At 35.8% G+C, this 25299-nt stretch overlaps 1 protein-coding gene, 1 long non-coding RNA gene and 1 other non-coding gene across 4 annotated transcripts in view; 1 reads left to right on the forward strand and 2 right to left on the reverse strand.

Moving 5' to 3' along the window:
• LOC103312882 (uncharacterized) overlaps positions 1-9910 on the forward strand; it is a 44169-nt gene extending 34259 nt beyond the window's left edge. The window contains exons 2-4 of the transcript XR_010335404.1: positions 8856-9033; positions 9089-9450; positions 9498-9910. This is a non-coding gene — a transcript (uncharacterized LOC103312882). The remainder of the gene's footprint in view (positions 1-8855; positions 9034-9088; positions 9451-9497) is intronic.
• A 4445-nt stretch (positions 9911-14355) lies between these two features.
• On the reverse strand, positions 14356-16585 carry LOC135267145 (piggyBac transposable element-derived protein 4-like). 2 transcript variants are annotated; one of them, XM_064359002.1, is made up of 3 exons: positions 16375-16585; positions 16018-16222; positions 14356-15959 (listed from the first exon to the last, which is right to left on the reverse strand). In XM_064359002.1, the coding sequence occupies exons 2-3, from the start codon at positions 16211-16213 to the stop codon at positions 14371-14373; spliced, it is 1785 nt and encodes a 594-aa protein (XP_064215072.1). In that variant the 5' UTR covers positions 16214-16222; positions 16375-16585; the 3' UTR covers positions 14356-14370. The 2 variants fall into 2 exon arrangements, with proteins under 2 accessions (XP_064215072.1, XP_064215071.1); XM_064359001.1 differs by having other exon boundaries at positions 16018-16585.
• Positions 16586-23298: 6713 nt separating this feature from the next.
• LOC135267112 (uncharacterized) lies at positions 23299-24833 on the reverse strand. Its single transcript, XR_010335405.1, has 2 exons — positions 24162-24833; positions 23299-24107 (listed from the first exon to the last, which is right to left on the reverse strand). It is a non-coding gene; the product is annotated as an uncharacterized LOC135267112 (long non-coding RNA).
• Positions 24834-25299: the final 466 nt, after the last annotated feature.

Genomic DNA, 25299 nt, shown 5'->3' on the forward strand with positions numbered 1-25299 from the left:
AAAATAAAATTTCGATCCCACAAATAACTTTTTCAGTTCAAGAAGACCTACGGCTTCAGTTCCAGTGCCAAGACTAATTACAAATTCACTGGATATTTATTATTTATTACTTATTACAATCGGAGAAGCCTTTTGTATTTGCGAATAAACAATATTGCGCAATTTACAACAATTAAATAGAAATTAGGAAATTAATTTTTATAAGTATATTTGCTTACCTGAAAATATTACCTGTCCAGAAAATACATAAAAAAAATAATCAACAATAAATATATAAATATATATACTTACTTAAAAAGAAACATAAGAACAGTCACACACTTATGGACCTATGTGCCAACATGTGCAATCGCATTATTCTTAGGCATGCGCATTAGAGACGTTGGCTGTAATTTTAGTGTAAATTAACACTATATAGAGCGATTTGCACCTAATAGTGTTGAAAACCCCTAAAAACTTTTGGCGCTAAATTTACAGAGTAATTTAGAGTTGATAAACACTGACAGATTTTTAGAGTAGTTTTCTAGAGTAATTTCACTTTTATTTAACTACTCTAATTGATGGACACTAGGATAGTGTATGTTTAGATTTATACATTTTTTACTGTGCGGTCGTAAGTCAACTTGAAATTAGGCCCAGAGTCTTGATAAAGACTGATTTTAAGAAAATAACAAAAACGCGAAACTCAAAAAAAATATAGAAGAATCCAAAGCACAGAGGCAAACGGAATGAGACGAAACACGAATAGCCGAATTTCGGTCGGTCGGTAAGGTTGGCTAATGTGAAACGGGGTTGAGGCAGATCTTCGGTTGCGAAGAACCAATAAGAAAGCTGCGTTTAAAAATCACGTGAAATATTACGCGTTTTTATTACTCCATCTCTTGGGTGATCCAAGTGTAGTAAGAAAGTAAATGAATAGATAGAAGGCTTACGTCCCCAGCTGCGATACACCACAATATTTCGGGCTGTTCTTAGCGTTCCCCATGTCCATGGTTCTAGAAACTGAGCCCTTGTGGACAACCGATATCCACAGTCTCAGAGACTGAGCCCTTGTGGACATGAAGGTACTGGGCTCCTTCACCACGTCCAGGTACCAGCCATTAGAGGGGGAGTGTCGCGATAATCTAGATCAATTAACTGCAATCCGAATTATCAAAGTTTAGTTTAGACTAGTTTAAATTAAGTTTCAGATTTGAACCTAATAAGTGCAGTTGATTAATAAGAAATACCTTCCTTATTATGTAGATTTATTATTACATAACATTATTTAATTTAAACGAAAAAAAATCAGTGATTTTGCTCTGCCGACTCTTTCTTTGTTGTTTTTAGGACTAGGCACACTTCTTATGGGAATTTAAGGACCACTCAAATTGAGTAATTTTTATATCAATCGATGCGTAATAAAAAACTGAACAAATTGCGCCATTGCGCCAAACGTGTAGCTTAATAAGGAACGCGGGAAATTGCATTCAAAGTAAAGATTTGTTCCATAAGAAAAGCATTGGGGCGGCTTTTCGGTGAATACAAAGAGCTTGTAAATCTTCGAGATTTACAACACTGCGGTATTACTACAATTACTGGATTGGGGGTCAGCTATAGGGAACAGACACTTATGGAAATAGGGATTTAAGCGGACAGAAGTTAATATCTCCAACAATAGGAATAATTTAAATTCAATCGCGATTTCTGGCGTTCCTAATCAAGCTACACGTTTAGCGCAATGATATGATTCGATCAGCTTCTTGAGATGCATCGACGTATGTAAAAATTATCCAATTTGAGTGATCCTTAAATTCCCATAAGAAGTGTGCCTAGTCCGCAAAGGATCTGCTAATGGCACATCATTTTCCGTTGTTTCGCTATGTTCAACAATAACAACGATTCAATAATATTATTCATGTTATAAAAACCATCCAAATCGATTAATTCTTTCTAATCAGCTTTCCTAGTCCTAAACGGTTAATATTTAGTTTAGGCGCATATGTCAGGTATCAATCGTAATTCAATACAATTGTTTCCACATAAATTAACAAAGAAACTTAATGATACAAGGGCATAGATCCATAAGTTAACGTTTCTGTTTTTCGTTCGTTGCATCAAGAAAGCATGAAACGAAGCGTTTTTATCGTTATTTTTTATTGTATCAAAATATGCACTTCTAATCGAGTAAGTCTTTAAACCGCATCGCTTCTTTTCTCACAATTCGAGTAAAGCTACGATCTTTAGTAAAGTCTTTTTTCTCTATCGCAACCGCCAACTCAACCACGAGCAGTTTTTCTCTCCCTTCGATTAGAAAATCATCTATTTCGTCGAAAAAGGATTGAGATTTCTCAAGAAAACCAGTAAGCGAACATCTGTGATCCCAGAAGCTCTCAGACCTTCTAGCGCTTTACGCGCTTTGGGAATACGTTCAAACTTTTCACGGCCTCTTTTTTAATTTTAATTAAAACTTAATTTTTATTTTAATCGAAGGAGTGATTTCACTTTCATCCTCTGATTCATCATCTATGTTTTCTAAGCTGTCTAAACTCGAAGTTTCAATAACTTTGGTATCGCTGTTTATCCAGTTGACAATTTCTGTGGCAGTTATTTTACTCCTCAATTCACTCAATGGAATTGTACCTTCAGAATCATCTTCCTTCTCCGCGAAATTATCGTTGGTTCGAAGAATATTTTTCCAGCACTTTTTTAAAGTTTGAGATGGTACTTTTTCCCAACCATTATGAAGCAAGCAAACAACTGTCTAATTCAATTGTTTTAAATATTTAACCAAATCGTTCTTGTTGTTGCTTAAAATTTCGGCCAGAAGGCTGAGGGCTGTCATGTTGGCGGGCAAAAATTTTACCAAAAAATCATCATTATTTATATCGGGTGATTCAAAAATGTATGGCATAATTTTAACCACGAATACCTATCTACAAATGAAAATAGATAGGATAATATTTACTGGCCCACCCCAAAAAATAGAAAAATTACAGCTTTCCAAAAATTTGTATGGAAAAAAAAGTTTTTTTTTTGAAATCTTTTTGTTATAGCTTATCCGATAATTATGAAATTTCGCATGTCAAGAAACTCGAAGACGCTCTTTAATATGGTGTAATGATAAATCTTGTAAAAGCTATTCATTTTCGGAGACAAGGGGGCTCTTTCTTGGGTCATAACTCAATTTTTCGGCATACTAACACGTATTTTTTATGCCAAAAATCAAAAGCTCAATCATTGTTTAATAACAAAGGTACTATTGCTTCATATCGCCAAAATGTACCGTTCTCAAGTTATTTGGGTGTAAACTAAACTCCACACCGCACTGCAAAATCATAAATTATGAATTTTGAGCATACCATTACCTTGAAAACAGTCCACTACGAATGACACAGCGGTCAATGCTGTCAATTTCATTTAATCCAAAGTCAAATGTGATATTTCGTGATAATAATAGTAAAAGACACGATACACAGTTATTTTTGTTCCACAGGTTGTTGAAAAAGATTTACCGCACTGTTTAAAGTTTATTTACATTATTATAAATTACAACAACGTCAAGAAGAATCACAACTAGCACAATTGCAACAAATGCCGCTAGATGGCGTTTGTGCTGTTTTTCGTAAAGCGCTGGCGGTGTTTGGTACAGCGCGAAAAACAATAAAAATTTGAATAATAAAATTACTACGTCTAAAAAATATTGATCATACTTATTTTTACCGTCTTATTTAAATGATTTAATTACATGTCTACCGGTTATAATTCATATTATGCTCTTTGGTTTTAGAAAAGATTGTAGAACAATTAAAAAATGTTTAAGTATGTTTATACTCAAAAATGGTGAAACTTTCTCATTATATTGAAATTTTTTATAGCTTTGAAAAGAGCATTTGAACTAAACAAACAACAACTATATTCGGTTCACTTTCATAAAAACCATTGTGGTGCAAATGGCCTACTCTTGGCATTAGCTTTAATATGAGTTGTCATAGTAACAGCTTAGTCATTTACCACAATGGTTTTTATCAAAGTGAACCGAAAATAAATGAAGATAGCCACCATTAGCTTCTAAACATGCTCGAACTCTTTTCAAAAAGTTTCGGTGAACCTGTTCCAATGTAGCAGGTGAATTTTTCATTTCGATTGTTATTCTATTAATACGCACCATCAGATCTTCGAGGTTTTCTACTGAAGTTTTTGTACACCTCCTGTTTGATCGTTCCCCACACGTATAAATTCAAAGGATTTAAATCGGGACTTCTTGGGGACCAGAAATGCGGAGCCTCATTTCCTCTTCCGATCCATCTTCCAGCACAGTTTTTCTGCAACCACTGGCGAACTTCAATAGCAAAATATGGTGGTGCACCATCCTGCATAAACTACATATCAACTCTATCGGCGAGAGGCACATCTTCAATGGGCAGGTGATTTTCCAAAAAAATTAGATATTTTTGCCCAGTGAGGATATCGGGCAATCTTCATGGACCTAATAAATGGTTTCCAAGAAAACCCATCCAATAGTTAATTCGAAAATTGTGCTGAGTGTGATTTATAAACACAGCGTGCGGATTTGCATTTGCCCAGACGTGCATGTTCCTCATATTTAGTACGCCTTTTCTATGAAAACACAAATCGTTTGTAAACAAAATGCGGGAGAAAAACGAAGGATCTTGCTGATGGTTTTTCAAGATCCATCGACAAAAAATTCTTCTTTTCTCCAGATCTTCGGGAAGAAGTTCTTGTACTTTAACTCGATGAAAAGGATGCAAATTTTGTTCATGAAGAATTCTCCATAAAGTGGCCTGGGAAACATTTTCTGCTCGGCTTAATTCGCGTGTACTAAGTGTTAGATTTTCTTCCACCTGATTTAAAACGCGTTCTTCTAATTGCGGTGTTCTAGCCGCTTTGGGTCTTCCACCATTTCTATTTCTTGGGCGAAACGATCCACTATCTCGCAGTCTTTGATGTATGCTAAGAATAAACCCTCAAAACGGTGCTCTTCTGTTAGGGTAAAGTTCGATGTAACGCCTTCTGGTGGCAGCCGCATTGCCATTACAGCTTCCATAAAGATAATGGAAATCGGCTATTTTGGCATTACTAAATTTTCAGTTCATTGTTACAAATAAAGTTGAAATAAAAAAAACTACTTTATTATCCAAATTTTTATTGTTTTTCGCGCTGTAGGAAACACCGCCAGCCCTTTACGAAAATCAGCACATTGAGATTGAGAAGTTCGGCACATGCTGATTCGTAACTGGCCTCGCTAATTGGAAGGGAAGATGCTGAATCACCCTTTTTGCTTCATCTTTTAGATGTGTTTCGGTTGGAAACTTAACATCGAAATTTGTAGAAATTGTGGTTCCACTACTTTTCTCAACTAACTGATGCAGAATAGGAGTATACTTTGTTTTATGGAATGAAACATGTTCTTTTGGAAGTAAGGGTCCGTGAATAGAGTTTCATGGACTTCAAGTTGTATATCTATGTTGCTGACCATCTCGAATCGTCTTCGAGATGATGCCATTGCAATCGACATTTCTTCCATTTCTATGCCGATTAGGTAAAGGTATTTGAATAAACCAGCCATTCGTATTTTCTGCTCCTTGATTAACAGTTTACTTCCACGGCCACGGTTTAAAGGTTCAGGAGACCTTAAGATACTCGAAGGACTATGTTCAGCGAAGCAGGATGCAGGCGGAGTAAAAAAATATTCTCAAGTCGCGGATGTACCCGATATAAAAAAACTCGTTTATTATAAAAATAATTTTGTTATATACAAATTGAAACTACAAACTAAAACATTAAATATAAAACAATGGTTATCCTAATGTGAAATTTGTAATCAAAAGTTAAAAGTAATTATGAAGTCGTTTGGTTGTCGCAGGCATTCTGACCCAATTTAAGGCATTTTGCTGATCGTGCTGACCGCGCGGAAGTGTTTGCCTGGGTCACCATTGCGACAACCGTGCTAGAAAATCTGTAATTTTGTTGTAGAAAAAAAGAAAATTCTTCGTTTGAGCAGAAAGCAGTACCATATGCTACTACAAATGGTTGTTAAGGTTTTAGTTTATAATTTGTTACAGCTGAGGTTATCTTCTCGGTCTGAACGTTTTAACGTTTCATTTGGTTTGTAGTTTTATAATGCAAGTATTGAAGTACGAAGAACAAACAACAATTTGGATGGAAAATCGTTTTCAGTGTGAAAAGGACTAGGCACACTTCATATGTGAATTTAAGGACCACTCAAATTGGTTAATTTTTATATCAATCGATGCATCTCAAATAGCTGATCAAATCATATCATTGCGCCAAACGTGTAGCTTGATTAGGAACGCCAGAAATCGCGATTGAATTTAAATTATTCCAATTGTTGGAGATATTAACTTCTGTCCGCTTAAATCCCTATTTCCATAAAAGTGTCTGTTCCCTATAGCTGACCCCCAATCCAGTAATTGTAGTAATACCGCAGTGTTGTAAATCTCGAAGATTTACAAGCTCTTTGTACTCACCGAAAAGCCGCCCCAATGCTTTTCTTATGGGACAAATCTTCACTTTGATTGCAATTTCCCGCGTTCCTTATTAAGCTACACGTTTGGCGCAATGGCGCAATTTGTTCAGTTTTTTATGACGCATCGATTGATATAAAAATTACTCAATTTGAGTGGTCCTTTCCCATAAGAATTGTGCCTAGTCCTTTGTGGTGTGGTTTCGGATCAATTCTTGATACCGGGATGGCTAACGGAAGCTCATGTAATGTTTCTTCCAACACATAATCGTGCCTTTTATTCTCTCCCAAGCGAAATAGTGAAGATTGACTAAAGTAATATTTCATGACAACAATGCAATGGGGACAGAAAATAATTAGTCTGTAGTAAAATGCAAATTAGGGTTTCTTTGGGTAAAGAATTTTGTTAATAGTATAAAAAAAATATATGTGTAAAAATTTTTTAATAATGTGTAATCAAGGGTCTAGGAAGTAATAGTTTTCATAGTAATGTAATTGATAATTAGTTTATTAATTGGTCTGGTTTTGTTCTCAGATATATCAATCGTTATTCTAAGTACGAGTTATCTTAACGTAGAGTTGGGGCGCATTTGGTTGTCTGCAACCCACCCTGTCAACGCTGCGCTTATCAGTGTTAGTTAACATGATTTTTAACTTAGTGGTGTGCATTTTTGTGGGAAAGTTTAGGAATTATCAGTTTTGTATGGGAATGTGGAGTTAGTCTTAGCCTGGCCCTTGCCAAAGAAAGACCAAATAAAAATCTGTGGTGAAATCCGAGTATTATTTCTCCGAATTAACGAACCGATTTTAACAATTTTATTGCTCACTTTGTCATACTTTTCAAAACAGATGTTGCCACGAGCCTAAGCCGAAGCAAGCCCGAAGAAACCTTAATTTGCATTTTACTGCAGACCAGACTAACCATTTTCTGTCTCCAACTATAAAATATTACTTTAGTCAGTCTTCACTATTTCGCTTGGAAGAGAATACTATTATGATCGCGAAATAATCACATTGTACTTTGGATTAAATGAAATTGACAGCATTCATAGCTGTGTCATTCTTAGTGGACTGTTTCCAAGGGAATGGTACGCTAAAAATTCATACTTTTTGATTTTGCAGTGCGGTGTAGAGTCTAAATAACTTGAGAACGGTACATTTTGGCGATATAAAGCAAGAGTATCTTTTTTTATTAAACAATGATTGGGCTTTTGATTTTTGGCATAAAAAATACGTGTTAATAGGTCGGTAATTGAGTTATGACCCAAAAAATGGAAGGGCCTCCTGGTCTCCGAAAATGTATAGCTTTTACAAGATTCATCTTTACACCATATCAAAGAGCGTCTTCGAGTCTCTTGCCATGCGATATTTCATAATTATCGGATAAACGTTAACAAAAACATTAAAAAAACATCTTCCATTCAAATTTGTGGTAAGTTGTAATTTTTCTATTTTTTGGGGTGGGCCAGTAAATACTATCCTATCTATTTTCATTTGTAGATGGGTATTTGTGGTTAAAATTATGCCACACATTTTTGAATCACCTGATATTTATTTATTTATTTATATTAATTCATACTTAATGTTGTACCACAAAAATGCCACAGAACATGTTTAGACTGAACGTAAGTAATAATTATTAATTAACTATTACTTTATTTTCAATAAACTGTCATTTCATCTCATACGTCTTGATTACCAACTCAAAATATCAAAAGTTACTGGATCATTGTTGAATTCATTTAAACAAAGAAATAAAATAAATAAAAGTGAAATAGAAAAAATAGCATATTACACTCGTTATACAAGACCTCTTGTCAAACTCGTTCTCTTGTTCGACAGTAGATTGCCTTCTACAACTCGTATGACTATTTATTTGTTGAGCTTTTTTACCTATTAAAATTAACACACATATTTCGTATACACCCTCTATATCTATTTCAGTTCATAGTAGCATTTTGCAATAGCGCATTTGCATTTTTTTTGAATGAAATGGAGCACAAATTGAGAGTTTCTGCTAGGCTATCTTAGATCAAAGTGTGTCGCTGGGATTTAGTTTAACACAAAATTATTTTCTTATACAGAAACTCAATTTTTTTATTTTTTCACTCCAAAATACTCAAATGCGTTGTTGCAATTTTATTATGAACTGAAATGGGATATACAGTTCAAATGCTCTAAACGATCAAAAAAGGTTTATAGAAAAACACAACTGGTATTATTTTTATTGTTTGTGTAGATTTTCTGAATTTCTAACTAATATATCCCTAATTTTTTTCGAAAGAATCTGATAATGGTTTGAAGATGATGTAACATTCTAACACCACCGGTTTGACATATTTCGAATATTTAGTGTAGAATTTTTTAGGCCACTTTTTTATCCCTAAAACAAGAAAATATAATTAGTAATGGAAAAGAAGGACCATTTGAAGTGTAGGATTTGTTTAATTAAAATTGAACCAGGAGTTTTCAGTGGAAATATCTTTGAGCAAACTCGTGTAGGACTGTCGATATGTGAGTTGTTGACAAATTTAACATCCATTCAGGTAATTAGGATATGAATAGGTTTTTTTCCAAATTTTACATACAACATACCTCTAGTTTCATCAAGGCGATCCTTTACCAAATGTAATTTGTGGAATCTGCGAGGGAAAAGTAAATGTTGTTTTAGACCTTTATTCAACTATTGTAGCTTCTGACCAAGAGCTAAAAAAACATTTTCAAGCAAAAGCTACTTTCACTCATCAAATAAAAACAGAACCGTCTATTGATGTTGCTGAAAAAAAGGTTGTGAATGAGAAACCGTCGAAAGATATAGTTTCAAAACAACGTAGATATGGTTGTGATCTTTGTTCCAAGAAATTTAGTCTAGAATCGGCTTTAAAAGATCATAAGAGGAGTCACATATCTAAAAAATCGCGTAAAAAACCCTTCAAATGTCATCATTGCAACAGAAGATTTAAGTGAGTAGGTCTTTGACTATGTCCAATTTTTGTAACTTACCTTCAAGGAAACGGTTAGGTTTGTTCGCTCACATGGGAACACATAATCCACAATATTATAAGATTGATGAAAAGTTTGATACCAATGTCATACCTCACACTATTAAAAAACTGTTTTTGTGTGAGGTTTGTGGCAAAAGATGCAGCACTAAGATGGGTCTAAAACAGCATTCAAATATTCACAAGCCGAAGAGATGCAAATTTTGTAACGCTGCGTTTTCATCTACGAAACTTATGAGGACTCACGTATACAATGGGTGCACTTACAACGAAACAAGAATTAGTAAATAATTTAGAATTGAAAGTTTTTTAAGTTTTTAGAATCGTTTGCTAATTTTAAAAATCAAGTTAAATTTGAAATGAGCTATTTATTTTGTTATATTATGAAACTAATTTGGGCCTAATAAATTACTAACGAACATTTATCTTTTATTTCTTTAAAACCCAGTTCTGACCAACTGACGTTCATACGGTGCATGTTAATGATGGAATGTACAGAGCTTTGTCCTGCTGGAAGCGCTTCTATAAGTACTTTTGTACAGAGACACTAGTCCTGCCAGCAGGACATGTTCCCGCAGATAAGTTTAGCCTGCATGCAGAACCCAGCGTCCTTCTCGCAGTACAAGTGCAAAATGGGAAATAACATACAGGCTGACCCAGGGGTGCGGGATCGGTCTATAACTTTTTTGATATTGAAAATATTGCGATGCCGTTTTTATTATGCGATAGATCAACTTAAAGTCCATAAACTAAAAATATTTATATTTTACTCAGGATGTTGTTATACAGGGTGATCAACCAAAGTTATGTTTTTTTAATGGAACACTCTATATATTTTTGCATAATTAGATTCTACGTAAAAAATAATGGTACTTTGTATAAACTATTACAGGCCTATCTTTTTTTGTTTCGGAATTATTCAACTTTTTGTGCTAAAAACAACACACATTTAAAAAATCACTTTTCCTTCGTTATAATCTGATGCTGAATTTCTTTAGACTTCATCTTATTAGGTTCAACTTTGTCCTCTTCTGGAGCAACTTTATTGTTATTTATAGTATTAGTGTTTTCTTCAAGGGCGTTTAATTTAGCGAAATATGTTTCGTTGTTAATAACTAGAACCATTGGGGGAAGGGCATATAGAATTATTTCGTGATCATGACAGAACTGACTGAGCTCTATAGACAAATGAGATTTATGCCCACCGACTCAAAGTAGCACGGGTCTTACAACGTTTTTGTCGTCAAGCCATTTATTTAGTTCATTTGATATATACTTATAAAAGGTATCACTTCTCATCCATCCACTTTCTGATCTTCCTAAGAACCAACTCGAAGGAATACTGTCAACTATAGCTTTGTTGGAAAAACCACCATTGGAGTTAATGTTCTCCCATCTGCAGAAAAAACTAGAAGAACTGTAATTGTTTCTTCATTCCCTTTTTTGACTTCATAAATATTTTTGTACTCTTTCGGTGCTAAAACTTTGCCTGATTTTGGACACATGCTAAAGCTCGTTTCATCTCCATTGAAGATTCTTGAGGGGTCTTTCAAAATGTTTAAAGCATGAAATTTTTCAAGATATTGTTCTAATTCGCGGAACCATTTCTTTATTGATTCTTCAGTTATTATGCTTCGTGCTTTTGTAAGTCCCTCTGTTTCACGTAAAGTTAGCTTAGGATGTCTTTTGATAAAATCCTGATACCATTTTTGTCCAGGTCTGTTTTGCTTGAAAGGAGTTTGTCTGTTATTTCCTGAGACAATTTTGTGAACGCTATTAAGAAGATCGTTTTTTTTTTTTTTTGAGGAAATCCACATTTTGCTAAAGCCATTTTTCCAATTAGTTTCCTTCTTTTTTTGAAAGAATTGTACCTGGACCCATTTTGCGTGGTCCTTCTTTGACGCGGCCATGAAGTCGGTCTTGTATAGTTCCTCGTGGCACTCCATACTTCCTACTAGCTTCTCGAATTCCTAAGTGGTTTTCACGGATTGCTTGTAAAGCTCTAGCGACCCATTGGCCCAGACACCTGTAGATGCCAAAAATAATAGCCTTTTAAAGATGGCCGAGTAGGGGATGTATAATGTCCTATAGGCAACCAGCTACAAACTCTTTTAGTTTTAGGCGGCTGACTACTGGTATAACAAGATGAGTCGGCTGTTTCTTGCATATCAAAGTTGTATAGAGAATCAGCTTTAATCTCATTGTAAATATGGTTTATAATCGAATCTTCAGCGAATTCCCAATGGTCAGTCATGTGGCTGACAATAGAATTTTTACATGTTGAATTAACCAATTCTGAGCCACCACTAATATACACTATAGTGTACGATTTTAACCTCAAAAATTAATGTGAAAAGCTGGCCTTTTAAATATTTGAATGAGAAAAAACTTACCTTTGTTATAATGACTGGTGTAACGCCTTCTTTACTTATTATAGCAAACTCTGAACTGAAGCAAAATTTTAGATTTTTCTTGCTAAATCTCAGCCACGGTAAAGTACTACACTTTGCCTACTTGGACGAAACAAGATTTATAGGTTAGAACACCTAAAATTTGACATTTTAGGCGGGAAAGGTGGCTGAGCACCGGAAGAGGGACTACAAAACATAAATAGGACTTATATTCTTATTATACCATATTTTGTTTTAAAGTGGCTGACTACTAGATCCGGCTGGAAGTGGGAACATCTACCCTAGTACGCAACTATCACCTTTCAGTTACTGAACCTGTGATGTGAAAATAAAAGGCAGATATACTAACGACTATTTATCATAAAAATTAATTAAAAAACATTTAAACTAAAAATACATACAAAAAAAATATTTACAATAATAATAATAATAATAATAATAATAATAATAATAATAATTCCGCCTCTTTTTCGTCGAGGTTTCTCAAAAGGTCCTCCCCGAAACTGCGGTTTCTTTTGAGCGCTTCAACTTTGTGTCAATTATTTTTCTTTTGCGGGCCCGAATTTCCTCTTCCATACGTGCCCCGTTAAATGAGGTTGCAACTTCTTCCACCATTTGTTGCAAGCTCATTTCAGACTGGGTGGCTTGGGTGGCTTCCTCCGCTTCTTCCTCGGAAACGTCCTCAATGAAGGATTCCCTCATGAGATTGAGGTCCTTTACCCCTCTTGACCTGCTTATTGGTGTAATAAGCTTATTGGAAATTATATTAATTCTCATGTTTTGTACCATGTTCTGATCTGTGTTCTGCTCCGTGTCCTCGCTGACAAGGGACACTTGATCTAATTCCAGCTGGCTATTCTAGTCACCCCAGCATCCAGAATTAAAAAATTCTTCTAATTCTGGAATATTTGCTGGTGTGTTTTGCGGGTAAGCTGGTGTTACCAAGTTGATGGTAATTAAACCTTGCAAAAAATAAAAAAAAATAAAAGTATATCCATAAGAGTTATCAGCATTAAATGTTTTTGTTAGTTTATAAAATTAAAAAAAATATCATTAATAAATCAAATCTTATTCTGTATCTTCCATTAATAACATCGCTATCTTCATCTATCACAAAAAAACCATAATTATTAATTATAAATTATATGAAATTATTAATTGTATAAGTAAAATGAAAACGTTTTTAACGTCTCATAGTAAAATATGCTTTCATAAGATCTTGCTTATCGCATACTACATCATCAAATATAAATATAGAATTTGCTTCATGCGGCTGCGGAAGATTGTTTTTTAAAAATACACTAAATGCAAAAGATCCCAAACCTTTTATGGGTTTTATAAGCTTTTCCAAATACTGATACTTGGGTTGATATAAAGACTTTGAATAAATGTATAAATTTTCAAATCTATGGGTGGATTTAAATTCTTGTTTTAAAGGAAGAAAACGTTGATCGGGTTGATTTGTTAAATTTAAGTTATAAGTGACTTAAAATTCTTCAATAATTTGTTATTTCCTGTCATTAAAACGATCAAACCGTAGCTGCGACCTCGAGTTGAAGTCTCCACAAACAATAATCCTTCTAAAACCTGCTACAAGTTCCATTATTTTGTGCAGTTGTTCAAAATTGGCAACGGACTCTCACTGGGAGATAAATAAACACTCAAACAATAGCTTTGTACATTATTTATCAAACTAGAAAGTAATGCCAAGAATTTTTTTGAAAGTTGCAGGTAAAATAGAAGGTTTAAATTAGGGTCAAAACACAGAATTGCCGTTTGAAATTTCGGATCGTTAGTTGCAATGCTGTTAATTGCGGTCGAGATTCTTAACAATTTGTAATTTTGCCCGTATTTAACCCTATGCGGCTCTTGTAAAAATGCCAATTGGAATTTATTATCAAGTGCAAACTGTATCAATTATATCGTTGCCAATTTCGCGCTGTTGCAATTTAATTCTTTGTTGCACAGCACATTTTTGGGAAAAAACACCCTACTTGCACAAGAAATTTTTTGTTTCAATTCGAAATAAAAAAAACATGAATCTAAGTTCAAAATGCTGTCAAAACTTGGGAAATATTAATAAATAATATTTTTTTTATTTAAACAATTAAAAATTGTTGGTACATTGTGGTACCACCATGCAACTTAACATCGCAAATAAAATAATGAAATAAGTAGGAATGATGTTCCAAATTAATAGCAAACATTGGGAAAATTGTTTATTTACTAGAGTGATATGAAATAAAACAATTTTTGTTTTCTTTTAACCCTTTAAAGCACACATTTCCAGAAAGTGAGGTATGAACATTTTTAATAGCATTTTTCTTTAGTTGTTAGATAGCAAAAAACAGTGCTTGCCAAAAAAAATTTTTTTTTCAAAATTTTGAATTTTTTTGAGGGGTGGTTTACCGTAAAAACCACTATGCAACGAAAAGGAAATTAATTAATTAGCAAAAAATCTAAATATTATTTATTTTGTATGAAATCCAAGAAAACAGTTCCTGTTATCAGAGAGGCATAGGGCAACTTTGCATACGGAGCAAGCCCATTTTGTCCTATGAACTTCTGCTACTGTGGAACAATGTCCACATCTTCGAGATGTTGTTCTGACAGGCAAATGTTCCGACTTGTTGTATCTTACTTCTTGTGAGACGTAAGTTTTAAAATGGTGAACAGGGGTTGATGATTTACGTCCAACTTTTTCTCTCTGTGGAATGCCGATAAGAGATATTGCAATAGCAAGGCGCAATTGCTTGAGTGTAAGCTTTTTTCCTTCCGTAAGTTGTGAGTAGATGATAAATGTATTTACCACCGTCGTGTCCAACATGTGGAAAAATATACGGTGCCACCATTTGCGCGACTTTCTATCAATACAATATATTGTTTTTAACATGTCTGCTTTGTCCACACAACCCATGTGTTTGTTGTAGTCCTGAACAACTGCTGGACAAGCGATTTGTTTCGTTGAACCGTCGTGTTCTTTTCTCCTCACTGAAGTTTCTGTCAATGGACTGTGCATGTTTGAAAGAAAATGTATTCCTTTTCTGTCTTTCCATTTTGTAGCCGTTATACCAGTACGTGTTGATCTCCAAGCAAAATTGCCACGAATCATTTCTTTGTCAGTTGGAAAATCTTTTGGAAAATTCTTTCTATTTGGTCTGGTAGTAGCAGCTGCATTGATTTTATTTTGTTGGAGATAAATAAGTAGTTCTACTGAACTGAAAAAATTATCGAAATATACTGAGTAATTTTTGCCAACTAAGTCTATTGTCAATTCTTTGACTACTCGAAGTCCAAGATTTTTTTCTACGATATCTTTTCTTTTTCCTTCGTAAATTTGAAATTGTACAACGTAACCATAACTATCTGCACGTACCCACACCTTATAACCTCGCTTAGTGGGTTTATCGGGCATATATTGTTTGAGACAGCTTCTGCCCTTGAACGGAATCATCGATTCATCTATTGCCTGAAATTCACTTGGAGCGTAGCAGGTTTTGTACGTCTCTGTTAACTTTTCTAACAGGGGTCTGACTTTGTATAATTTATCGTAATTTGGAGAGTCTCTGGTTGGCATTTTAGAATTGTCATTTATATGCAAGTTTGAAAGAAGCCAACCAAATCTGTTCACAGACATAGTAGATGCTATGTAAGAATCTCTAAGTTCCAATGACGACGACCAGTAATCCCGATAAGAGGGTAATTTTTTTATTCCCATAAGGATATTAACTCCTAAGAACTTTTTTATTTCTTCCTTGTTTGTAGGATTAGTAATTATGCCACCATTATTCTGCGTGTTATAAAGATTAGTTTCATAAACCAGTGTATCTATAAGTTCCTCAGTAAATAGTGACAGAAATACATCAATAGGTTCTTCTGCTTCTATGTTTGGACCTGTATGTTCCCTAAACTCATTTTTTCTTGCTATGTTTGGATAATCATCAGACCAAGTAATTCCTTTCCTGTAAAGTCTAACAGCAATGGGAGTATCGTCGTCAGAAACGTCGTGATCATCATTCTGAGACTGGTTGTCATCATTTTCTTCAATGCCATTAATGTCTAATCAGTAATCATCATTTGGCTTAGTATACAAAAAATCAGAGCAATATAAACTCACCTGGAACATGTTCTTCTGGTTGCAAAATGTTATCTACACGCTGTAATACATTGTCTGTACCAATTACATACGTGCCTTCAATATCTTCATCCACGTCATCTTCTTCTTCATCAATAGACTCTGGGTCGGATGGTATTTCATCTAGAACGTCAACAAGTCTTTGAAGACGAGCTTGCTCTTCCTCAAAGAAAGGCATTACTCATGTCTGTAAAAAATAAAACATTTACTGCATAGTGGTATCACTGTACAACCACCTGCATATTACTATTTACCTCAAAATGTAAACAAAAATTGAACATGCGCCTGTCGTTACAACAAGTAAAATATTTATAGCAACAATTTACAGAATTTACTTACCCTTATTTAACTGTGAATAAACGATAATAATAATAAAATGAGTCACTATCACGACACTGATACAGCAGGAGCAAGTCCCAATACAAACATCGACACAACTTTAATTTCGAGGTTGAAAAAAGTATAAGTTAGGCAATTTCTAAAACAGGCATCTTAGTACGCATGCCTTATGTGGTTTCAGCGAGATACCAGAATGCTGAATAGGAGTAAAATAAATTTAAAAAGGTGGTTTTACTGAGTAACCACTGTGCTTCAAAGGGTTAAACAAAGTGGCACTTTACAGAGAGTACATACACATCCACCTAGTTCGGACTTGTTCCGTTTTTGTACTGTAGTATCCACTTCTCCTAGTTGTAGTGATGGGTAAATGGGAAGCTCCTCTTTGTCGAATATCTTCAGAAACATATGGTTTGTGTTGTTTTATAGTTACTACAGTATCAATCTTCCGTTTTTTGTTATTAACCGTCATTAATGTTTCACATAGAAGATGTTCGATCATCTTTCGTCTGAAATTCTTCATGCTCATTTTGGAAATACGCTGTGTTAGTAATAATTTTTTGGTTTGATGTGGTACATGCCAAACATGCATTTTTGTATGAATTTTTTATTGTTTTATATTGCTTTAAAAAAATGGTTGAAGCCTTATTCTCAATTACCAATGATTATCATAAACTCGTATTTATTTAATTTAATTTAATTTTAATTTAATTAATTCCAAGAAAGAAAGTGATGCAAAACTTTTGAAATTTTAAACTTCTGCACGTGTCAGATCAGCGACATAAGATGTCGCACAACTACGCAAATCACTTGTTTCTCATTCTCTCCTCTAGGAGCATAGTCGGCATAGACCTTCGACCATATATCATATAGACTCGCCGTAAAGCGAGTTTGTAGGCAGGTTGTTTGAAGCCAACATGTTTCCAGATTTAGGTTAACACCTGTATTTTCTTACTTACGGATGACATTACCGATGAATACCCCTTGTGAATACTTTCTCCTGTATATTTCGACGCAAGAACCAGATTTTACCCATTCACAAGTAAATTTAAGCCCAAAATTCACAATTTTTCCCTTTAATCACAATCGTGCAGCACGAAGTTTGACGAATATTAACGATACACTTGGAAATATTTTGAATGGACCAATCAGAGATGGGGTACCTAAGAGTCAAATTCGCGTACCAAGCCCTATTTCCCCTTGCCCCACCTGCACATGTTGGCTTCAAAACAAATCTCACCTTGCCCAGTCTATATGATATATGGTCGAAGGCATAGACAAAGTAAGGGAGAGAGACAGGTTATTCCTGTAGTGGAAGTTAGAAGCAAACTGTGGCGCCGCTCTTGGCAACATTCCACACTAGTTACTCATCTACTGCTCCAGTTGGCTGGAAAATTAAAAATCGTTTGAATTTTAGATTCATTTATTTGAAACAAAAAAAAACAAAATTTAAACATTTTATAAAAAACAATAAAATAAAACCATATATATCTTCCAAATTTAACAAGCTCGATTCAATATTAGTAGTGTTAGAAGACTTTTTCGAAATAACTTTATTTTCAAGAAAGTTTTAAATACAAAGTAAAAGCACACAACCACCGTGTCGCCGTTGATTCGACACTGCTGCCGCGCCGTCTCACCGCTCATCGCCACTAGCGGCTAGCCCCTGCCGGTCTACAAATGTTCGCTCAGTCGAAATGTTGCGAGCGAGGTCGGAACAGTACGAACGGAGACCATAACGGACTTCTCATTTCAGCTGGGCATATTGGAATAGTGGTTTTTATGGAAATATGTTGCGCGTGGCTGGGGCTTCGCCCCAGTTAACTAAAAGGAAACAAACCCCACGACCAATTAAACTCGAAAACGTGGAACTCGAAACGTGGAATAGTGTTTATGTTTATGAACTAACTGTACGCCACCCTAGCTCCATAAAAAAACACTATTCCACGTTTCGAGTTCCACGTTTTCGAGTTTAATTGGTCGTGGGGTTTGTTTCCTTTTAGTTAACTGGGGCGAAGCCCCAGCCACGCGCAACATATTTCCATAAAAACCACTATTCCAATATGCCCAGCTGAAATGAGAAGTCCGTTATGGTCTCCGTTCGTACTGTTCCGACCTCGCTCGCAACATTTCGACTGAGCGAACATTTGTAGACCGGCAGGGGCTAGCCGCTAGTCTCATCGCCTGGTTGTTGTGTCTATCGCGCCGCTTCGATTCCCGCCGTGTCCTTAATCAGCGCCTGACTGATTTTGGTCGTAACAGTAGAATGTTCGTAACAAGTAAACCATGAAAAATTGAGTTGCCTTTTTAGAGCAATTTTAATTTTTTGAAAAATGTGCTCCGATTCTCCATTGTTATTTAGAAAATTATAAATTGCGTCATGCAGATTTGCAATAAAAATTAGAAGATTTTCAGTAACATATGTCAGCCTTTGTTTTTCATCATTTTCTTTAAAACTGGTGAAAGTATGGTGCGGTTCTAAATTTTCGGACAGTAATAGACTTCGGCACATGGGACAACCTAAATTATTTAGTTTTTTAACAAAAAACCCACAAACGTAAGCTAATGCTTGTGTATCCAGTATGTCGTCAATTTGTTCTACTGAAGGTGTATTAACTTTTAAAAATTCATTGTCGGCTTCCCTAAGTAAAGCTATGGTAACAGTGTGCTGGGAATCTAAAAACTCTTCTAAATTGTCTAAAATGAGGGAATCATCAATTTCGCAATTTTTAGATTGTCCAAAAGAACCAACAAGGTTATTTAAAACACTGGTTTTTAAAGCACTTATAAAGTGATAACAGCTTGGAAACGTATTTGCGGCTCCATGTTGTCTTATTAAACTAAATAAATTTTCCAAACAATCTTGATTGACAGCGCGTGTATGCAAATATCTAAATCCTTCTGATCTGCACATCTTCCACAATTCCTTAAATGCTCGAATGTTATTGATCCATCCCTCCTGAAACTTTATATTCACATTTGCAATGGCACCAGTTTTGCGGCATTCAAACTGCCAAGATGCAATTTGAGTCAACCTTTTATTCCAAAATCTTTCTTGCTCCGAATTTTGTTTGATTGCACATTGAAGTTTCATGCCTTTGGTGGGAAATGGCTGATTGCTGTTTATGCTATTAAACAAATCATTTACGTCACTAATAAATGTTGCCGTATGCATGGCTTCATTTGGGACATTGCCATTGTATGACTTAGCGTATTGGCTAATTATTAATATCAAGGTAGCACTCGCGAATTTTGTACAACATTCGGAACCGCTTCTGTTGTTCTACTTTGTAGGCCTCTGTTAAGTGGTCCCACTTAGCGACATAATTATAAAATTAAACGAACTTACCCAAGTGAAGTTCAATTTTAATTATATGAAGCGCCTCGTCCGAATAGATCACTATGTAGTATACCCATTTCCGTTAGATGGTAGCACACACTTCAAAGCAAATAAATTTGCGCGCCCTGTCACCTGATACTCGCTCTCGCGGCGCATTGTCATTATTTCAAAGCTGTCGGTGATGTTGCAACACTGAATAGATCACGGGAAAAAGATGGGTCTGTATGGATCGGGAGGGAGTGATCTATTCGGACGAGGCGCTTCATATAATTAAAATTGAACTTCACTTGGGTAAGTTCGTTTAATTTTATAATTATATTTCGCGCCTCGTCCTCTAGATCACTATGTAGATGTTTAAAGCTGTTGCAACAAGCACACCTCGTTTTCTCAATAATTTTCTATATAGTTACAAAGAAATTACAAGATTGGTAAAGGTAGCATTACAACAAAAAGAACAATCCTTAAGTATAGAACGTAAAAGAATATTCATAGGGTTCACGTGAGAACTGCATTGGCGAAAATCTCTTTATGAATGAAAGGCTTATTATAAAATGTCGCAAAAACTCTCGAGGTTGCTGACCACCCGGCTGTTTTCCTAATTAAATCTAGGCTTATCCCTTTTCGCGCAGCAGCTGAAGTGGCTGCGTGTCTGGTGCTGTGCGCCGTGTATATTGAGGTATCCACTCCACTTTCTGCTAGCACCATTTTAATCCATCGACTCAGAGACTGCGTTGATGCTGGATGAAATGGCTTCCGGTGGGTCAAAAACAGTCGAGTCTCACCAGACGACCGGAACAACTCGGTTCTTTCGAGATAACATGAAAGAGTACTAACGACACAGAGCAGCGGTTTTTCCTTAAATTTTGGGAGGCTTAGCAGTGGTTGAAATTTATGGGGATCAGATGTTTTAATAACATCAGGAATTCTAATTTCTGCTCCCTCCGCAGAGAAAAGGATATTACTAATTCTGATAGCAGCCAATGTTTGTACTCGGTGGGCAGTGACAAGTGTCATAAGAGTAGCCAATTTCCGTGTTATGAGGTCCAAACTCAACTCCTGGTTGGTCCCCAAGCGTTCGAAATAATCTAAGACCACTGCGGGGTCCCACGTTACGTCATATTTGGGTTTCGAGGGTTTTATTCTGTAGACCCCTCTCAGAAAACGCTTTATACAATGATCCTTCCCCACTTCGGGTGATAACAGCAAGGCTAGTGCAGAGCGGCACGTGTTTAGCGTATTGTACGAAACTCCTTGATTAAAACGACTGGATAGGAACGTTAAAATGTTGTCAATAGTGAAGTCCAAGCAGTTGTGACCATTCCTTTGGCAGAACTCCCACCATAACTTTAGCTCGCAGGTGTATTGTTTCAGAGAGCCTTTGGCGAGGGAAGACAGGGTTACCTTCGTAGCTTCGCGAGGGACGCCTTGTTTCCTTAAACCTTTTTCGATAAGAGTCCTGCCACCAGGGAAAGCTTCTGATGCAGAGGGTGAGGTACTCTGTGTGAAGTAAGGAGTAAGTTAGTATCGGGTTCAAAGAAAATTGGCTCTTTTCTGAGAAGTGATGTAAAAATTAGAAACCAAGGCTGTGTTGGCCAGTATGGCACCACTAGAATGCCTTGTGCTCGGTCAGAAACAATTTTTTGTAGACATTGAGCTACCAAGGAGAAGGGGGGAAAAGCATAAAATTTTATTGAGTCTTTCCGGTGTTGATCTTTGCTTTAGGTATCTTCAATTCCTCGGATGTCTTTTCGAGGGCGCGAGTCGTTTTCATACGCTCGCTAAGGTTATCACCGAAAAGCCACCCGTCGACCGGTGTTTCCGTCAGTGTTAATTTAAAGGTTTTATTAATGCCTGCTGAAGCCAGGATTCTACGGGATTGGGACTCAGCAAAGTGGACGGAGGCCAGGAGTTTCCCCGCGTCACCCAGTAACTCGATTAGCTGTGAGGTGGTCCCTCCTTCTTGAAGACAGAAAGTAAGGGCAGTACCAACCGCCCCCATTGCGGCGCCCAATTGAGCTTGCACGTGGGCAAGTCTCTCGTCCCGTTCGGAATGCTGCTGCGTTATGGCCCTTTTCACTTCCGCATTCAATTTTGGGGCTTGGACCAACTTACAATTTGCGATTGGAGGATATTTTTGTAACAAATCTTTGATTTCTTCCGTGTTCAGGCCTTTCTGCAAGGTTTGCTCAAAAACTCGTTGAGTGTGATGTGATTCCATTCTGTAGGTTACTCAAAACTCGTTGAGTTACGTAATGAGAAGTCGTGCAACAGGGCACTGTAACCTTCGAAATAATTTCTGAGACTCACCCTGCACTGATTTCTCCGAGTCCAGAGATGTGGAACGTTCCCCCTCGCTGCTTGAGGAGCGATTTGAGCTGGTATCGCTTCCACGTTGTTGATTACGTGTACTATAATGGCGGCGATTTTCTTTCAACCTTTTCTTACCGGTAAGGCGTTTGACGTCTTTTAGGGCCTTCTTGAGTTGTTTGCGAATGACGACCAAGTCAGGGCCCTCCGACGAGTCCGATGAGCTCGAAGACGAACTGCGTTTCCGTTTTTTACTACCCATTTTCAGAAAACGATGTGCACCATCCGACACACAAATCACACAAATGAGTAATGACAATGCGCCGCGAGAGCGAGTATCAGGTGACAGGGCGCGCAAATTTATTTGCTTTGAAGTGTGTGCTACCATCTAACGGAAATGGGTATACTACATAGTGATCTAGAGGACGAGGCGCGAAATATAAGCTTTGTTGTACCGATGTTATATTTTGCGAGTGCATTCCTTGTATTTTTCAACAGATGCGGCGTGTCAAAAAAGTAACGATTTTGTGACTATTGACAAAAAAATATGGACTTTGTTTCTCGTCTACACATGTCTCGGTTTGTAATTTTTTTATGGCTGATACATTTGTAGATCCTTGGTCGCAAACGGTTGAAACAACTTTAAAATCGAGTTTTAATAGCTCTTTAATAAGTTCTACAATTATTGGTTTTAAATATCTGGCTTTCACCGACGTTTTGACAAAATAAAATGCCACTGGCTGTTTCCATTTTTCATGAAGCCCTTGTAACATAAAAACCAAGCCATTTTTTGCCCTCTCTTTCGTTCGGCCAAAAGAACCTAAATCCTCAAACCCAATAATTAAATCCGAAACAGGGCAATATGTTAAACCAGCTGATAAAGAAACTTCATCAAAGCTTAGCGTACAGAACCTATTTAGCCTACTTTTACTGCGCACACTTTTCGCTAATCTGTCTAATAAGTCTGAATTAATTCCACGATAAAGAGGAATTTTTTGAAACATTTCCTATAAAGTTGATTTGGAAGGCAATTTCAGACATTTTGCCAGCAACTTATAACACCGAGGACCCGACCCCTTTTATATAAAGATAAGGCAATAGTATATTATTACACGAGCAAGTAAAGAAGGTTTTTATCCACAAAAATGAAGTTTGCTGCACGAGCCGAAGGCGGGTGCATGTAATCATTTGAGTGGATAAAAACCTTTACTTGCGAGTATAATACTATACTTTATCTACGATCAAATAACCAAAAAAAAAAAAACACGAATTAAAATAAATTCTTAGTTGATCAATTTTAATTCTTTTGAACATTAAACTATAATTTTATCTACGATTAAATAACCAAAAAGAAAAATACATTTTTAGTTGGTTAATTTTAATACTTTTGGATATGAATATATTAGTTAGTTACATTGTCATTTTTATTATAAATGTTAATGGTAAAGTTAGAACAATTATTGAAAGTAAAAGGAGGATCCTTGCCAAGATTAATTTCGCAATTATTCTTGGTTACAGCTGTGGTACTGTCAACTTTTGTAGTTGTACATTGAACATTACTTACAGATGTGCTTGTACACGGTCTGTTAACTTCTCTTAAAATTGTATTATCTATTTGAAGTTTATTGTTTAAGTTGTTATCTATGTACCCCTCAGCCACGCTTGTTGACCGCCATGCCCCATGTCGCTTGAGGGTGGTAATATCAGCACCTCCATCAACCAAAAGTGTGGCAGATGATCTCCGTAGGCAATGACCTGTATATAACTGAGGATTTTGAAGATTCAAAAAAGTAGCAACACTCTTCGGCATGGCAGCTAGCTTGTTAATACCTATTTTTTGCGATGTACACTTATTATTTTGAAAATTCAAGAAAAAAGATGAACATTGTATATTGGTTGGACGAAGATTCATATATTTTTTGCAAATATAGTAATATTCTCCCGTTACTGTAAAACTCCTAGAAACTTTTGTTTTGGTATCGGGAATTTTGACAAGCAAAGCTCGATCTAAATCTTCGATGTGCTCTAGTTTCATTGCATGCAATTCTTGAGATCTGCAGGCACCCATTATACCCATTATTACAGCCACCTTGAAGAAATGCAGGTATTTAATAATTTGTATATAACAGTTTGTGTTTTTCACCTTCGTTACAAGATATTTTTCATCTGGTGCTTTCTCGATAAACTCCTTTATACTTTCAGAAGATAAAGTTTTCGATTTTTTAGGTTTGTATGTCTCAGATTTGCGCTTCAAAAATGCTTGAAGTTTTTTATAGTTCTCAATATGTATATCGTGACGAATGACTAACGTACTTTTAAGCATTGAGTAGTAACTCCAAAGAGAAGAAGATGAATACTTTTCTGCAAGCATCACAAAATAACTTAATATAATATTTTCAGAAAAAGAAGTTGTATTTTTTTCTGCGCGCCATTTTAAAAACCTTTCATAAACACACTCATATTTGTGCCGCGATTTTTGTGGTAGAAGATTTTCTATTGCACTCGTTGCGATATTGCGAATGTCAGGTGGCGTGCAGGTCATTTCATTCTCTTCTTCCAACATTTTAAATAACTTTCTGTCACAAAAAACTGCTTGAACAATCACAGATTTCACTACTAGTTCCGACTAAATAATTAGCTGTTTGTTTTTGTTGTCAGCTGATTTGGCTTGTTTGGTTATATTGCTGCGGTTACGGCACACAATTGCCAACATAAAAGTGGTGGAAAAGATAAAATTCCAATATTTTCAATTTTGATTGGTCCCAATCCCAATGGATAAAAAATTCTGTCAATTTTACCCATGGGTGAAAACCAATCAGAGACTTCTTTAAATTTGTCGATGGATAAAATGAAAATTTACAGTGGAACTTTCACAACAGTAATGGTTATATTATTTGATGATCGTAGATAAAAGCTTTATTTGCGCGTGTCCAGATGGGTTTCTTTTTTTTTGCAATTTGTTAGCTGTGATGTAATAAAATTCACCCCTGCTTTATCTAAGTGTTTCTCTAGATCCTTAAACCATGGACTTTGCGAAAAACGTGACAACGCCTTCACCTGATTTTTGGCTTTACACAAAACATTTTTAAGTTTATATAATTGAATTTTTTGTTTTTTATTTAAATAATACATTTTCTTCATTCGGGGCGTTGAATCAGAAACTCGTTTGCAATTCATTTCTTCTAAAATAGAAAATCGTTTTTTCTTTACATTTCTAACGGGCGTTGTCGGAGAAGCCGATTGTTTTGGAGCATTACTAAATTTGAGATTGATTGAGATTC

The sequence above is a fragment of the Tribolium castaneum genome, chromosome 9 (assembly GCF_031307605.1).
Source record: "Tribolium castaneum strain GA2 chromosome 9, icTriCast1.1, whole genome shotgun sequence".
Classification (NCBI taxonomy): Eukaryota; Metazoa; Arthropoda; class Insecta; order Coleoptera; family Tenebrionidae; genus Tribolium; species Tribolium castaneum.

What these genes read in the sequence shown, in the direction of transcription:
- LOC135267145 (XM_064359002.1), bottom strand. Translation starts at nt 16,213, where the DNA reads ATGCCTTTCTTTGAGGAAGAGCAAGCTCGTCTTCAAAGACTTGTTGAC. An exon ending in ACCAGAAGAACATGTTCCAG is followed by an intron (nt 15,960 to 16,017) that starts GTGAGTTTATAT and finishes ATTACTGATTAG; the next exon opens with ACATTAATGGCATTGAAGAA.